At 51.0% G+C, this 14749-nt stretch overlaps 1 protein-coding gene across 1 annotated transcript; it reads left to right on the forward strand.

Moving 5' to 3' along the window:
* Nucleotides 1–1802: 1802 nt before the first annotated feature.
* On the forward strand, nucleotides 1803–5315 carry LOC121103422 (spermatogenesis-associated protein 2-like protein). Its single transcript, XM_040633393.1, has 2 exons — nucleotides 1803–2257; nucleotides 2871–5315. Exons 1-2 carry the CDS (start codon nucleotides 1916–1918, stop codon nucleotides 3804–3806), a joined length of 1278 nt encoding a protein of 425 aa, XP_040489327.1. The 5' UTR covers nucleotides 1803–1915; the 3' UTR covers nucleotides 3807–5315.
* Nucleotides 5316–14749: the final 9434 nt, after the last annotated feature.

The following is a 14749-nucleotide window of genomic DNA, read 5'->3' on the forward strand; positions in this document are numbered from 1 at the left end:
GCTATGCTCCAGAATGGCCTCGGGAGGAGAGCTGCTGCTCCCCAGGGACCCATTTTCAAGTAGTAGGAAGTGGCTTTCCAACCACAGGGACAAGAATTGCCCTGGTCTCGGGGCTCAAGAGAGGTTGCAGAAGGCAGGGAGCTGAGGGCAGGGAGCAGGGAGCCCCCAGATGTGGTGAGGCCAGCTCTGAGGCAGCTCCAAGGCCAAGCACCAGGCAGGTGACCTGCCTCGTGACTGGAGGGCCCGGAGGCCAGCACAGTGTCACAGAAAGCTGGTGATCAAGAATCCTGGACTGTGTTACTACAAAGTCACACTACCCCCTCAGTGGGGCTCTCTGGGCTGTGAGCCACCCAAAGGCTGGGCCTGTATCTTGTTGGCTTCTGAAGCCCCCAGGCTGGCATGGATGGGGCCACAGGCTGGCTGCTCAAGGACAGCACTTCCCCAAGCAACACAGGACGACATGAAAGGGGACCCAGCATCTGAGAAGTTGGGAAATAGTGCATGTGCTGCCCCGTCCCAGAAATTCACGCCCCTATACACCTGCTCCATGAGAAGTCCTGAAGCCGAGGAGCCTGGGGACCTTCCTTAGCCCAGCAGAATTTATTTGGCCACAGGAAACTCTTACTCACATAAGACTGATTATGAACCCCCAACAAGGGCTCTCTGTGGGGCACACTTTGAGAAATGCTGACCTGCATGGAAGGAGTGATTCACTGAGTGGCTGAATGAGTGAATCATGACTTAATTAAGTATTGGGTGAATGAATGGAAGGAAGGAAGGAAGGAAGGAAGGAAGGAAGGAAGGAAGGACGGAAGGAAGGAAGGAAGGAGAAAGGAAGGCAGGGAGGAAGCCCAGCTCCGAATACTGACCCCCACCCACATCTCTCCAAATGCACCTTGCCCCACCACGTGGTAAGGAGCTCAGACAGTGGGGGTGAATCCGGACCCTAATGGTGCTGCCCTATTTCTACCTGGGTTTGTATGAAAAGGGAAAATCTCCTCTGTTGTCATCTTAATCTACTTCCTCCTGAGGGGAGGCTGGGCTATGGTGAGATTCTAGGATGTTCCCCACCGTTCCGGGGCCATAGGGCATAATTTGAATCTCAAGTCTGAGAATACACCAGTGAACTATAAAACAAAAACAAAAACAGATGGCAGAAGGCGGGGAGGGAGGGAGATGGTAAGTGGACAGAGGAAGGGGCAAGGGTTGAGAGAACATTGGACTCTGTTACCCCAAAAGCAGTCCAAGGATTTGTGTACATTTTCTTCAGGAGGTGATCGCAGGAAGCACAAGAGAGGTAGGGAATGAGGACGAGGGAGGGAGGAGAACCAACAGAGCATGCCTTCATGAGCGGGTTATTGCCGAGGTGTGGACAAGGCACCTCAGACCTGTCCTGCCAAGGCCAGGAAGCAAGGGCCTCCGTGCACTCACCCTCCTTGGTTGGCCGAGGGTTGGCCCTGCGTGTTAACACCCTGGCCCTTGCAGTTGCTCCCCACACCAGCAGAGCACATTCTGCAGCCAGAGAACATTCTCCAGCGTGAGCAGGAGAACCTGGGCTGGTGACATCCGGAGTGGGCTGAGGGTTACGGCCGGTGCAGCAGCACCTGTTGTCCTGGGGTGCAGACGGATGTGGGTGTCTGCTTTCCCATTTGTTTGGGGACAGGGCGAGGACGGAGCCGGACCTCAGCTCTGCTGCACCGGGAGGAGATGGCACAGCCCCAGCCAGCCTCAGGTTGGAGCCGCCCCAGAGGGACAGGCCGTGGCGGGACAGGCGGCACGCAGCTCTCTCTCCGGCTTGCACACTTCCTCCTCAGCTTCCTGACTGAGCACTGGGGCGGGCCGGAGGCGGGCCAGCCTGGGCCTGGCCTGGGGAGGCCCACATAGCTTTCCTCGGCACCAGCCCCTCGGAGCCACCATGAGCCAGCCCCGGCCCCCCGGCCTCGGCGAGGCTGCTCCTGAGACCCTCCTGGCTGACCTCATCAGCTACTACCAAGAGGAGGCAGGAGTGGGCCGGCTCCGGGTCTGCAGGCAAGCAGCCCTCACCCACAGGGCCCAGCAGCTCTTAGACACAGGAGCACCCACTCAGTTCCGTCCGCCTGAGCTTCCGGTCCCTGGTCTGGGGACCACTCACTCCTGGGGGGCACCCGGCCCTGCCCAGCACGTCTGCCACAAACTGGTGCAGGCACTAGAGTTCCTGGAGCTTATATCTGTCAACCTACTTCTGTTTCCCTGGAGGAAGGAAATCAGGTCCCTAAAGGTAGGCACCACCATGCCTCTTAGCAAAGGGGTCTCGGGTAGGGGCCAGAGCTCTGCCTCTGGAGGGAACAGCATATCCATCCTGCCCACTGACTCTGGTCCCATTTTACAGTTGGAGAAACTGAGAGCTGAAGAGGTTACTGCAACTTATCTCTGGTCACCAGCTAATGAGTAGCACAGATAGGCCCCAAACTCAGGCAGTGCAGCCTGCAGCCCTAGACCATACTGCGTCCCAGAAGAGGAGGGACCGAGGAGCTCATAATACACAAGGGAGGAGTCTGGCTCTGGAAAGCTTTCCTCTCTTCTGGCCCCCGGCCAGGGCTGCTGGGTTGGGAGCCGGGATATTGGGGCCTCACCCCAGCTCCGTTATTGTCTTGCTACGTGACTTGAGACCAGGTCCTGTCCAGTCTCTAGGCCTCAGTGTGCCCTTCTGTAAAATGGGACAGAGGGTAATCTGATCACGGACCAGATTTCTATTCTGGCCACATGCTCCAGCCCAACTGCTCTCAGGAGCCTCCAGTGCTCCCGGGGCCTCAGCCCTTGGTCCTGCCTGGCCACTCAGCCACTCCGCTGGGTTGTGTCCCATCTCTAATAAATACCCCTGTTTGTTCCAGACATACACTGGGAGCTTCACCTACCAGGTGCGGCCTGTGCTTTCCGAACACACACTGCACACGCTTCTGGGCAGGCTGGGCTACGCAGCCACCTCCGAGGCAGAGTTTTCGCTGGTCCAGGCCATCAGCAAGGAGGACGCCGAGCAGGTGGTGTTTGAGATCTTCCTGGTGAGAGTTGCATGTGAGGCCATTCTGGAAACCTCGAGCAGGCGGGTCCTGGGACTGGGCAGAGAGAAACTGGCTAGACCCCACTTGAGGCACAGCTCAGGGAGAAGGCTGGTGAAGGCCCACAACTGCCCCAAGGGTGCCCAGCCTGGTCCAGGGCTCCCAGAAGGGCTGGGGTCTGAGAGGGCCCTGGCCGAGGGCCCTGACCCTCAGAGCGCTGTGCCAGTGGCCCTGAGTCTTCCTGAGGTCTCGACGCTCCCCTGTGCCCCCCTTGCTGGCCCTCTGCTCCCCTTGGACTCCCAGCGCCGAGCCAGAACACGCTCAGACAGTGATGAGTTCTTGACCTGCTACAGTGACCTTGTTCTGCACCGGACACCCTTGTTCCCCAAGGACCTTCTCGTGAGCAGCCTGAAGGGAGACCAAGTCCAGGGCCCAGGCCTGGCTCCCAGCCCACCCTCAGGTGAGGCAGTCACCTCCTTAGCTAGCAGCGCTGAGTGGGCCCTGGTCTCTGATGCAGCTCCTGAGGACAGAGTGGTCACCACACCCAGCCAGCTCTGCCTGCCACCCGGTCCCCAGCTGTCAGGGAAGTCCTTGGACCCAAAGCCAAAAGCACAGAGAGAGCCGGCCACCCCAGGGACAGACACTGTTCCTCCAAACACTTTCTCTGAGATGGATGAGCTCTGTGAAGGCCTCTCCCATCTCCTTGGACCCCCAATTCTAGCAGGCCATCCTAGGGGCTTCCCAGGCTCTGGGGTTGAGGAAAATGGATGACCAGAGCCTCTCATGGGGCCAGCGCCAGCTGGCGAGGGTGGCAGCCCAGACAGTAGGATCGCTCAGCTCTGGAGGGCGACTCAGACCCCCTCTCATGTACGAAAGCCCCCCAACACTCACTATGTCCCTCCCGTGGGAGCTGGAGGTACCAGTTCCCACCCAACACCACCACTCAGGCAACAGCTGAAAATGTCACCACTGGATGGTACAGGGACAGACAGCCTAACTGAGACCATGGCTCTTCCACCAGGAAAGTGACTACTTAGAGAGGTGGCAGATCTGGGACCCACAGCTTGACAGGCACAGGGACCAATCTGCACATCAATCCCTCTGGTCTCAAGTCCCAGCCCTGCCACCTACTGACAGTGTGACTTTCGGCCACTCTCTCTCTCTCTCTGAGCTCTGTTTCCTCACCGGTCAAGTGAGTGTGGTCAGAACTACTCACAGGGGGCTGGGAAGAGTTAGAGAGATGAGGTATGCACAGGTCCCCTCAGTGCCTCCCTCAGGGCGCTTCCTGTCCCTTCACATCCCCAGGCATCTCCAAGTTTCCTTCGGCATTTTTAAGGTACCTGTCACAGGGCAGATGAAAAGACAGCTGTGTAGATAACTGGACACGTAATATACCCTTAGACTCCTCTGTCAGCCTCCCTTCTCTCTCTACGAACTTCTGGTTAACAGAGAACAAACGCACACTCGGGAGCTCAGGATCATACGCCAGCTCCCCATCCAGGGGTCGGGGCTCCACTCATCTGGGCTGTGGACCCCCCCACCAGCTGTCTCTTGCCCCCATGTGTGCACGCACATGTACACACACACACACACACACACACACACACACACACACACCCTGCACATAAGTGGGCACATCCACAGGTGCTGCTCTCCCCACAGGATTCCCCACCCAAGCAAATGACCCCATCCATGCACGAGCTAAAGCCAGAGGACCCTGTCTAAACCAAGTTCCAGGATTTTCTTGCAAAGTTTTCTCCAGGGGCTCCCAAGGCCACACCAAGCGCCAGAGGCTTGGCCCCTCACTATCCTTCTGACCTCATCTCGTGCCCCTTCCCTGCCCCCAACCCACTTCCGACAAGACACACTGGCCTCTTCTAGGTTTCCAAACAAGCTAAGCCTACCCCTACCTCCCAGCCTCTGCGCTGTTCATTTCCCCACTCCGCACCCCATCCCCCTCTTTCTTGTTACTCACATCTCACCTTAAATGTCACCTTCTTGGAGGGGCTTTTCCCTGGCCACCCACCTATCACATCAGCTTACTTTAATTTTCTACACAAAGACATTTCATTAATTTGTTTTGCATTTCCCCCACTAGAACATAAGCTCTCTGAGAAACTTCACCTTGACTCATTTGCCATTGATTCCAAGGATTCATCAAATGAAACCATCAAATGAGTAGAAAACTTAGAAAATACAGATGAGGGGCACCTGGGTGGCTCAGTCGGTTGAGTGTCCAACTCTTGATTTCAGCTCAGGTCATGATCTCAGGGTTGTGAGATCGAGCCCTACGTCGGGCTCCATGCTCAGCATGGAGTCTGCTTGTCCCTCTCCCTCTGTTCCTCCCCCACTTGCACTCTTCTAATAAATTGATAAAATCTTTTAAAAAAATAAGAAAAAAAATACAAATGAATATGAAAACAAAAGCAGAAGTTACCATAATATCCACCACTGGGAGATACTTAATGTTATGGTGTTAGTGTAATTTCTTTTAGCATGGAAGACGGGGCTCGAACTCACGACTCCAAGTTCAAGACCCAAGCTCATATCAAGAGTCAGACGCCCAACCAACTGAGCCACGCTGGCTCCCCTTGGTTCTTTTTTTATAAATGTGGGATTGTAGTATTTACAGTGTTGTGTTCTGCTTTTATTTCCCAGGCAGATAGTTATTTTAACTAATTTTAGATTTAGAGAAAAGTTGTGAAATAATACAAGGAATTCCCTTACTGTCCTCCCCCCTGCTTCCCCTGAAACTGACATCTTACATAACCATAGTATGATTGTCAAGAAAAGGAAATTAATACTGATACAATATTTACAAAACCACAAACCTTTTTTTTAAATTTCACCAGTTTTCCCATTACTACCCTTTCTCCATTCCAGGATCCTATCCAGGATCCCACATTGCATTTGTTACTTGTCTTTCATCTCTGGTCTGTAACACTGTCTCAGCCTTTTCTTTGTCTTTCATGATCTTGATGCTTTTGGTCAAAACTTAATACTGATCAGTTTTATTTCATTGAGTGTCCCTCAATTTGGGTTTGTCTGGTGTGGATTTTTTTTTAAGGCTGGAGTGAAGTTATGCATTTCTGGCAAAATACCATGAAAAACTGATGCTATGTCCTTGGTGCCTCTTATCCAAGAGTTCATGACGTCAATACACCTTTTTACTGGTGATATTTACCTGCTGCATCCCTGGAATAAAGCCCTTGTCTGAGGAACCCTGGTTCCTTTTACTGGAGATCCAGGTGCCTGGTGTGCTCACTGTTACTTGCTGTCACTGTTTCCAAGCCTATTCAGGGCACAGTCAGGAAACCTAAGATGTGTACTAACGCATGCATATACACATGCTCTCTTTCCATATCTACATAGAATTTTAAAACCATGAGTTTATGCTGCTACCTCTGCTTCTACTTCAACACCACAGGGTTTAGTCTACCTGTCCCCCTTTATCTCTAACTTCTTTCTCTAGAAGAGAATGAACCCAGCTCTCTTAATCTAGTCTACTTATTGGTTCAAGTCTATTACTATAGTTCCACAATTGCTAACCATACCTCCATGAGAAACACTTTTAAAACTATAGGACAGCATTTAGGAAGAGTGATTTTTGCCTCGACTCTTCCTGTTGATATCCGGTCGACAGACTGTTTTCCAATTACTCAGCTACTTCTTTATCTTTCCACCCCTCCCGTGTGTCCGTTTTTCACTGGGCATGCTGTCAGGGTCAGCTGTGTTTGTATTCTGTGTTCCATTCCCCCTATATCCTGGTTGACCTTGTGTATTGACGGGGTAACATGCCACGTTTCCTACAGTTCTAAGAGTCAGTTACACAAAAAAGACACATTCACACAAGAATCATTCCCTTCTCCCTGCAATCCCATCCCATCCTTCCCTCTCTCCAGCCTTTGCTCACCAGTCTGTTTGGTTTCTGGGTTATCCTTCCTACACCTTCTCTGCATCTGTGTCTGTGCTTAGGTCTCTCCTTTCTTTTTATATAAAGGGTAGTGTGCCATAGATACTCCTTTGGATATTGCTTTTTTCACTCAACATTGCTTTATGTCCTGGAAATCACACCTGTTCAGAGACAGCCTCCTCCTTTTTTCTACTCCGCTGTGTGGCTCAACCATAGTTTATTTTGCCACTCTGTTACGTAAGATCTTTAGGTTGTTTCCAATTATTTTGCAGTTAAAACCAATGCTCCAATAAATAACCTGGTGCATAGATATTTTCCTAGTGGAGGAAGTATACATTAGACCCCAGAAGTGGGACTGCTGCCTTGCTACCTAAGTGTGGATGTAGTCTGTTAGCTGTTGTCAAACTTCTCTCCAGAAGGGTTGTACAAAATTATACTCCCACCAGTAATGTGAGTACTTGTGTCCCCACAGCCTCACCAAAAGAATGTGTTTGTTGTTTCGGTTTGGTTTGGTTTGGTTCGCCAGTCTGGTAGGTGGAAATGGTATGTCACTGTTCTTTTAATTTGCTTAGTCCATTTGGGCTTTTATAACAAAAGACCACACACTGGTGACTTATACACAACAGAAATTTATTTTTCAAGTTCTGGAGGCTGGAAGTCCAACGTGGTGCCAGGATGGCCGGGTTCTGGCAAAGGCTCTTGGCCAGTCTGCAGACTGCTGACTTCTTGCTGTGTCTTTACATAGTAGAAGAGGCCTGGGAGCTCTGAGAGGTCCCCTCTTACAACAGCACTGAGTCCATTCATGAGGGGTCCACCCTCATGGCTTAATCCCCTCCTGAAGGTCCTCCTAAATACCATCGCCTTGGGCACTATGTTTTCAACATGTGCATTTGATTGGGGGAGGGGGGGACACAAATATTCAGACCATAGCATTTGCATTTCTGAGTGAATCTGGGTGTTTTTCACATTTTTAGATCTTTTTTGTAAATTGTCTTTCACATCTTTTTCTCACTTTTCTATTTGATATTTGGTCCTCTGTCCTTCATTTTTAAAGAATTCTTCATGGGTAGTTAGGAATAGTCACCCTTTGTCTGTTACATAGGTATGTTACATTTTCTCCCAGTTTCTGGTCTTTTGACTTTGTTCATGATGGGTTTTATCACACAATTTAAAAATTTTTTTATTTAGTCAAATTGATTAACCTTTAGTTGTCCCTGGATTTTGAGTCATAGGTAGGAAGCTTTCCCTAAATCGAGGTATTTGCATGTCCCAATTTTTATATTTAGATCCCTAATCACTTGGAGTTTATTCTTGGGTATGGTGTGAGACGTGAATCTATCTCTATCTTTCTCCAAAGGATCATCTCAGCACCATTTGTTAAAAAGTCCATCTTTACTCCAATGATTGGAGATGACATCTTGATCATGTACTAAATTTCCACGTGTGCTTAGGTCTATTTCCGGGCTATTCGATTCCACTGCTCTGTCTATTCTCGCAGCAGGTACCACACTGTTTTAATACTAGAGGTTTTAGAGTATGTTGGAATGTCTGCTAAGGCTAGACCTCCATCAACGTTTTTCTTTTTCAGTGGCTTCCTGGTTATTCCTGAATGTTTGCTTTTCTGTATGAACTTTAGAATAATATGTAGAATTCCATAAAATAGACTGCGGTGTTTCCACTGAGGTGGTATTAAATTTGTAATTTACTCTGGCAGAACTGACATCTTTATGTTGAGTCCTCCTATCCAAGAATGGGATGTCTTTACATTTGTTCAAGTTTTATTTGCTGTCTTTGAGGAGAGTTTTTTGCATTTTTCTTCTATGTTTTTGTACGTATCTTGTTAAATTTATTCCAAAGTATTTAACCTTCTTTGTTGCCATTGTAAACGGGATTTTCACTACCATTACCACCACTGTTTATTGTTTGCATATGCTAATTTTGTATCCTGTACTTCACTAAAATGTTATTGTTTGTGTTAGTTTTACCACTGATTCTTTGGGCTATATTATGGTGTTAATTCTTGACCCCAGCAGAAGGGAGTGCTGAGGCTGCTGGTGCCCTACCACAGTGTGGGTTTTCTCAGGGATATTTCAGGACGAGGGCATCTATGAGGATCTAAACTACGTGCTTCACGAGTGGAGGGGCGGTGTCTTTCCTGTTCACCAGTGTGCACCTGTCACCCAGCACAGGGCCTGGCACAGGGCTGATGCATGGGAAGTGCTGTCGAAAGACAGGGACAGAATAGACGCCTGCTTACAGATGGCCTGAGGACTCCAGGCTGAGCAAATGGCTGGCGAAGACGCTGAAATACTAGCTCCCCGATAGCCCTGATGAAGAAGCAGGTCTTAACAATGAGAATGAAGCATCTCCACAATCCTGGCTTGGAGCAGCCCACCAACAGCTTCCCCCTCCAGGAAGGTGCAAGAAAGTCTGGTCTCTTGTCCGGCCAACTACAGAGAGTTGAAAGGGGTTTGAAGGAGCAGGGAGTAGCCTGGCACCGCTCCAGACCCTCTGTGCCCATCCCTCATTTAACTTACCCCTTCGGAGTCTGTGCAGCTTCTCTCCTCATGAGGGAGAAAACAGAACCCCAGTGTCCAGGGGAGAAAGAAGAAACAGGACCAGAGAAGTGAGGTGACCTGCCCAAGGTCTTGCACCCAAAAAAACAGGGGAACTGGGATCCCAGCCCATATTCTGACCCCAAAGCCCAAGTCCCACCCACAAAGCCAAGTGGATCCCAAAAGGTAAAATTCACTTAAAACTTAACCGGCCATTGCCCATTTTTTTTCTGGGCATTTCCTAAGATGAGCCTGGAGCTGCCAACATCTACCCGTCCCAGGCTACAAACAAATCTGCTCTGCCTTTAGGGAAAGGACGAGTGAGAGGTCACCTGAGCCCATTGAGAAAGAGATCTCCAAGAAGACAGACAGACTAGAAAACCATCAGTTTATTGTGTAAGGAATCCAGGGCCTTGCTGGTACAAGGAGTGTCTGTTCCCTTGGCCTGAGAAGCAGTTATGTCTCTCCAGGCCTCTCTCTCGTGCCACAGGATGCAAGGTGCCAATCCAGAGTCCCCATGAGAAGCAGGAACATTTTTAAAAAGAAAAGAAAGGCCCATTGCCTGCCCCAGGCTCTGTTATTCCAGAAAAGCCATGAGGTACTTTTCAGAGGTATGGTCCCGAAGGTCAGCCTCAACCAGGCCTGTGACCTGTACCTACTGAAGAGATTAGTCAAGGCGGCCTGATTAACCAGTGACAGCACGCATCCACGCCACTCTGATGGAAAGTGCCAGTCACTGCAGCTGCTGCCATTACTCAGCCAAGTAACCGCATTATGGCCCCGTTTTCTGGGCCACATCAGATGAATGAACATTTACAGGGATGCTTGCTGCATACCGGGCCCTGGTCCAGATCCCTTCCATGAGCCAAGTCCTGAGTAGTGAGCAATTCTCTCAACTGACAGACAGGATACCCAACACTCAAAAGACGTCCAACAACCAACAAGGTGCCAAGTCTTCTTGGAACTCTGGGATGTCCAATTCTAGAAAGTATCAGTCTAGAGAGGTGGCTGTCAAAGGGTGGTCCCTGGACTACAGCCTCATCGTCACCTGGAACGGTGTTAGAGAACAGATTCTTGGGCACACCCCAGACGTGCTCAATTGGAAACTCTGAGGGTGGGCCTCGTGATCCATGTTTAACATGCCCTCCCGGGGATTCAGATGTGCTGACGTTGCAGAACCAGGAGCTAGAGACTCCCAAAGGACACAAGAGCCGGGAGTCAGCAGCAGCTGCAGGTCCCCTAAAACAGTGCTCTTCCCAATGCGCGTTCCGAGGAACAGTAGCACACGTGGAGACTGTTAATGGCTATTCCCAATGAGGGGTTCTACTGTCAATGAGTTTGAGAGTCCCTGGCTTAAATAAAGTTGAAGAGGTGTTTCTATCCCAGGACTGCTTGAGTGTAACTAAATTACTGTACCTTGGGTGTCTCAGAGAAAGTACCCAAGGTGGTGCTTCCCAAATTTCCCGGACTACGGAACCCTCCTTTCTCAGAACACCTATTAGTATCTTCCAGGGCACCTGTGTTCCACGGACCCCAGCCTTGAAGAAGAAAAAGCCAAGAAATGCAGAAATTCAGGAAGACAGCAGTAAATGTGGATACCCACTCTGGACTCCACAAGACCGGCTCTCTCTTGGCTTCTGTTTAATGACAGCCTTTGGCAAGCTCACTATCTTATGTAACCTAGAGGAACACGGAGTTCACTCGGCCTTAGGGGAGCTGCGGGGTTGGGGTTATGAGGGAAAAAAAAGCCCCGTGCCAGTGACCCTGGGGCCCCGGGTGAGTAATCCACTGCCAAAGCCCAGAGGCACCAGGCAGGGTATTATTGTTATTAGATTTTCAACAGGGAGGGCTGACATTTCCAGGAGCTCGTCAATTACTTTAATAACTGTAATTCTTCAGGGTGGTGAGGCCACAGGGATGAATGTTACTCATTCCACAGATGGGAGCATTTGAAGTGAGCACCCCCACCCGGCCCCAGGGCTCTAGGAAAACAAGACGGCATAGATTCAATAGCACCCAGGGGTAGACAGGTTCTAGAAACATCTACCTGCTCTCAGAGTTGTAAATGCTTCAATCCTTCCCCAGGTCTGGTGGTGGGAGTCTGTGGGAGGCCCTGGAAGGGTCTCTGACTGAGGTATTCCACAGGCAGGGAGAGGGGTACTTCGCATCTAGGTGAGGGGCTCAGGCGGAAATGAAAGGGGGTAGGAAGAGAAACGGAAAGGTGACATCATTTCTCAGGGTCCACGGTTAGGGAGGGCCTCCTGAGAGCCACGCAGTGGGAGTGCGTCGGACCGGGTGGTCTGTGCCCTCACCCGGCTCCACTCAATGCGGTAGGCAGGTTGAGCCAAGGACATCGTAGCACCAGGCAAGGAGGGAGATGTGATGTGAGGGCAAGAGGGAAGGACAGGTGGGGCCAGAGGGCACCACAGCCGACCTGTGGGTCCTGACTTCCCAGGTCCTGACTTCCTTCGTGCCTTTGCCCTACCTCCAAGGCCTCTGGCAAAATCCTGTTAGGACCTTCTAGCTTATCTCAGTTGTGCCTTGCAAAGGTCATCATCCACATTAGAATTAACATGCAAGCTGATGCCAACAGTAGCCAGATTAGGAGCTCTGGCACCATCTTGGACAGGGAAGTCCCTGCAGGAAGGAAGCCACGCACCAGGAAGTTGAACTGGGAACAGAAAGCCAGAAAAAGCCTGGGACCCTGACAGCCTCAGAGCCACCACACCAGCCCTGAATCACCCACCTCTGCATTTTCATGTGACACAGAAATACACTTCGATCTCATTTTTTTTAATCACCAGGTACATGAAATATTTCGGAATGATTCTAATCATGTCTCTTGCATATAAAATTAAAAAGCTGACGTGTAAATTAGAATTATTTCACTGAAAATACTGACTAAAAGAAAACCTATGTGCTATTCCAAAAAATTTTGTAACTACCAAGAGTCAAAGCAGCTGCGGCCGTTCTGGGGTGTACTCCCCTAATGTCCAACGGAATCCCACCTCGGGGTAAAAATGCGGTGACACCAGCAAATCAAGGATGTCATTGCCCTGGCTTGCTCTGTTGGCAATTCAGAGACGCCAGCCCTTGCCACGCTCCTCCCAGCCATTCCCGAGAGTCCCTGCGGCATGCCTCCCTCTGCTCTAAACACTAGGCCCCATGCCTACCATGTGCCATCTGACCTTTTTCTGCCCTGACTTCTATAACTGCTCCGCGACCCCTGAGGCCACCAGCCCTGCCTGCCACACGGGGAAAGCAACCCTCGTCCGTGCAAGCTGGGCACCAGCCGATTCGTGGGACACAGCTGGGCTGAGAGATCTCGGCCCCTGCCCTGGCCACTGCAGATACGTGGCATCCGCTCCGCGATGCCAAAGCAAGAGGATGGTGAGCACTCCGGCACCCACACATCCCACGTTGGGAAAGATGGGGCTTAAAAATGAAAACACATTATCCTACTGGCAAAAGGATGCTGCTGCCGGGAGCTCAAGTCACTGGCCTAGGCAGCACGCCAAGATTAACACCAGGTTTTAGGTGAAGGATTTACTGGCTACCACAAGGCAACACTTTACTTTTTTTTAAATCACATTTCTCCCAAAACAGATGCTCAAATTGAGCTGTGGGGAAAATACTGGACTGTTCGCTTACAAATTCCCAAAGACTGCCCTGGCTCATCAACACACCTGGTGCACCGGCGCTTGCCTCCCCTGGACTTCTGGTCAACCCCTGACATTTGGGAGACACGTCCCCGCTGAGCTCCTGCCCCTCATCCTGCCCACAGCGTCCAAGAACTGGTCCAGGAGTCACAGTGCTTGCCTCCGTCTGGGACAGGACCACCAGGCCTCCAGTCACCCACGTTGAGTCAGAGAGCTGCACGCACAGGTGCCACACGCACGCAGAAGCCAGGATGAGGCCTTCCAACCTTCGTCGATGTCAACCGCTGCTCAGGAAAGGCCGAGGCCAGTTTCCCCAAAGTCACAACTGACCCTTCCCAATGTTTACGATCAGTCTTCTCAAAGCTCTCTCCACCCACCTCCAAAATATCAGGAGCACCAGTGCTCCAAGAGCCTTTGCTTGCAAGCCCTGATCTTCCTGTCCAGACTGCCCCCAAGAGAATGTTCTTTCTTTCTCTTACTTCCCACTTGACTCAAGAGACAGCTGTGGCTTTGACGCATTGTTGCAGCTGAGTGAAGCTAAGATATTCTCTGAACCAATAAAGATGATTTCATGCTCTATGGTCCAAAGTGTCTCCTTGGATGGAAAAACATTTCAAAAAGACTTAAGGCCACTTGTGTCTCTTCCCTGGGCCCCAAACTCTCAGTAACTGCAAGGGCAAAGCTCTCACACAAGGCCAGTACAGAGTACGGAGGCCTCAGAAGCCAGGACTGGTGGCTCCTTGCCCCAGCTTGGCCCTGGGCAAACCACCCAGGCACCAGAGCCATTTCCCTGACATAGAACTGGCAGCAGCTCAGGCAAGGCTTTCGTCACCAAGGAGACCAAACACAGTCAGGAGCCAACGCATGATTCTCCTAAGGACGTGGAAGTCCAGATGCCGAGGTGGTAAATGCCACAGCAGTCTCACGCTGGGAAACCACTGAACGATGAGCTCAAGCCAAACCCAGCACAATTTTGTGAAAGTCTAAGACCATTGACTGTCCTCGCGAACTGCTCAGATAACAAGAAAACGATGATACTGGCTCCAGGCACTGCTGGCTCTCCCCACACAGATGTGTGATCTCTAGCAAGGGAAGATGGGCTCTCAGGATGAGGCAGAGAGTGCTTTAAAGTCACCAAAAGTCTGAATTGTGCCAACGCCACTATCACCAGCTGTGTGACCCTGGGGGAGTCCCTTAGCCTCTGTGAACTTCAACTTCTTCCCTGGGAGATGAGGCCACTACCTCACCCTCCTGGGTAGTTGGAAGGGTTAGAGACCCTAAGGCCAGCACAACTTCAGGAGGTTCTTCCCTTAATCACAGGGACCCGGCAGTGGGAAACCATGAGAAGAGGTGCTGGGGGAATGAAGGCTGCAAACACCAAAGGGCATGACAAACCCATTGGTCCCATTTGTCATTTACCCTCAAGGGCCAGAGACCCAGGATGAAGACACTGGCAAAGAGGAAAAGACCATCAGGAAAACAAATGTGTGGGCGCCTGGGTAGCGCAGTCGTTAAGCGTCTGCCTTCAGCTCAGGGCGTGATCCCGGCGTTCCGGGATCGAGCCCCACATCAGGCTCCTCCGCTGGG

The sequence above is a fragment of the Ursus maritimus genome, unplaced genomic scaffold (assembly GCF_017311325.1).
Source record: "Ursus maritimus isolate PB19 unplaced genomic scaffold, ASM1731132v1 scaffold_19, whole genome shotgun sequence".
NCBI classification, from domain to species: domain Eukaryota; kingdom Metazoa; phylum Chordata; class Mammalia; order Carnivora; family Ursidae; genus Ursus; species Ursus maritimus.

Excerpts from the sequence above, each read along its gene's own strand:
- LOC121103422 (XM_040633393.1), top strand. The coding sequence starts at position 1,916 with ATGAGCCAGCCCCGGCCCCCCGGCCTCGGCGAGGCTGCTCCTGAGACC. Across the intron at positions 2,258-2,870 it reads AGGAAATCAGGTCCCTAAAG|ACATACACTGGGAGCTTCAC; the intron begins GTAGGCACCACC and ends TGTTTGTTCCAG.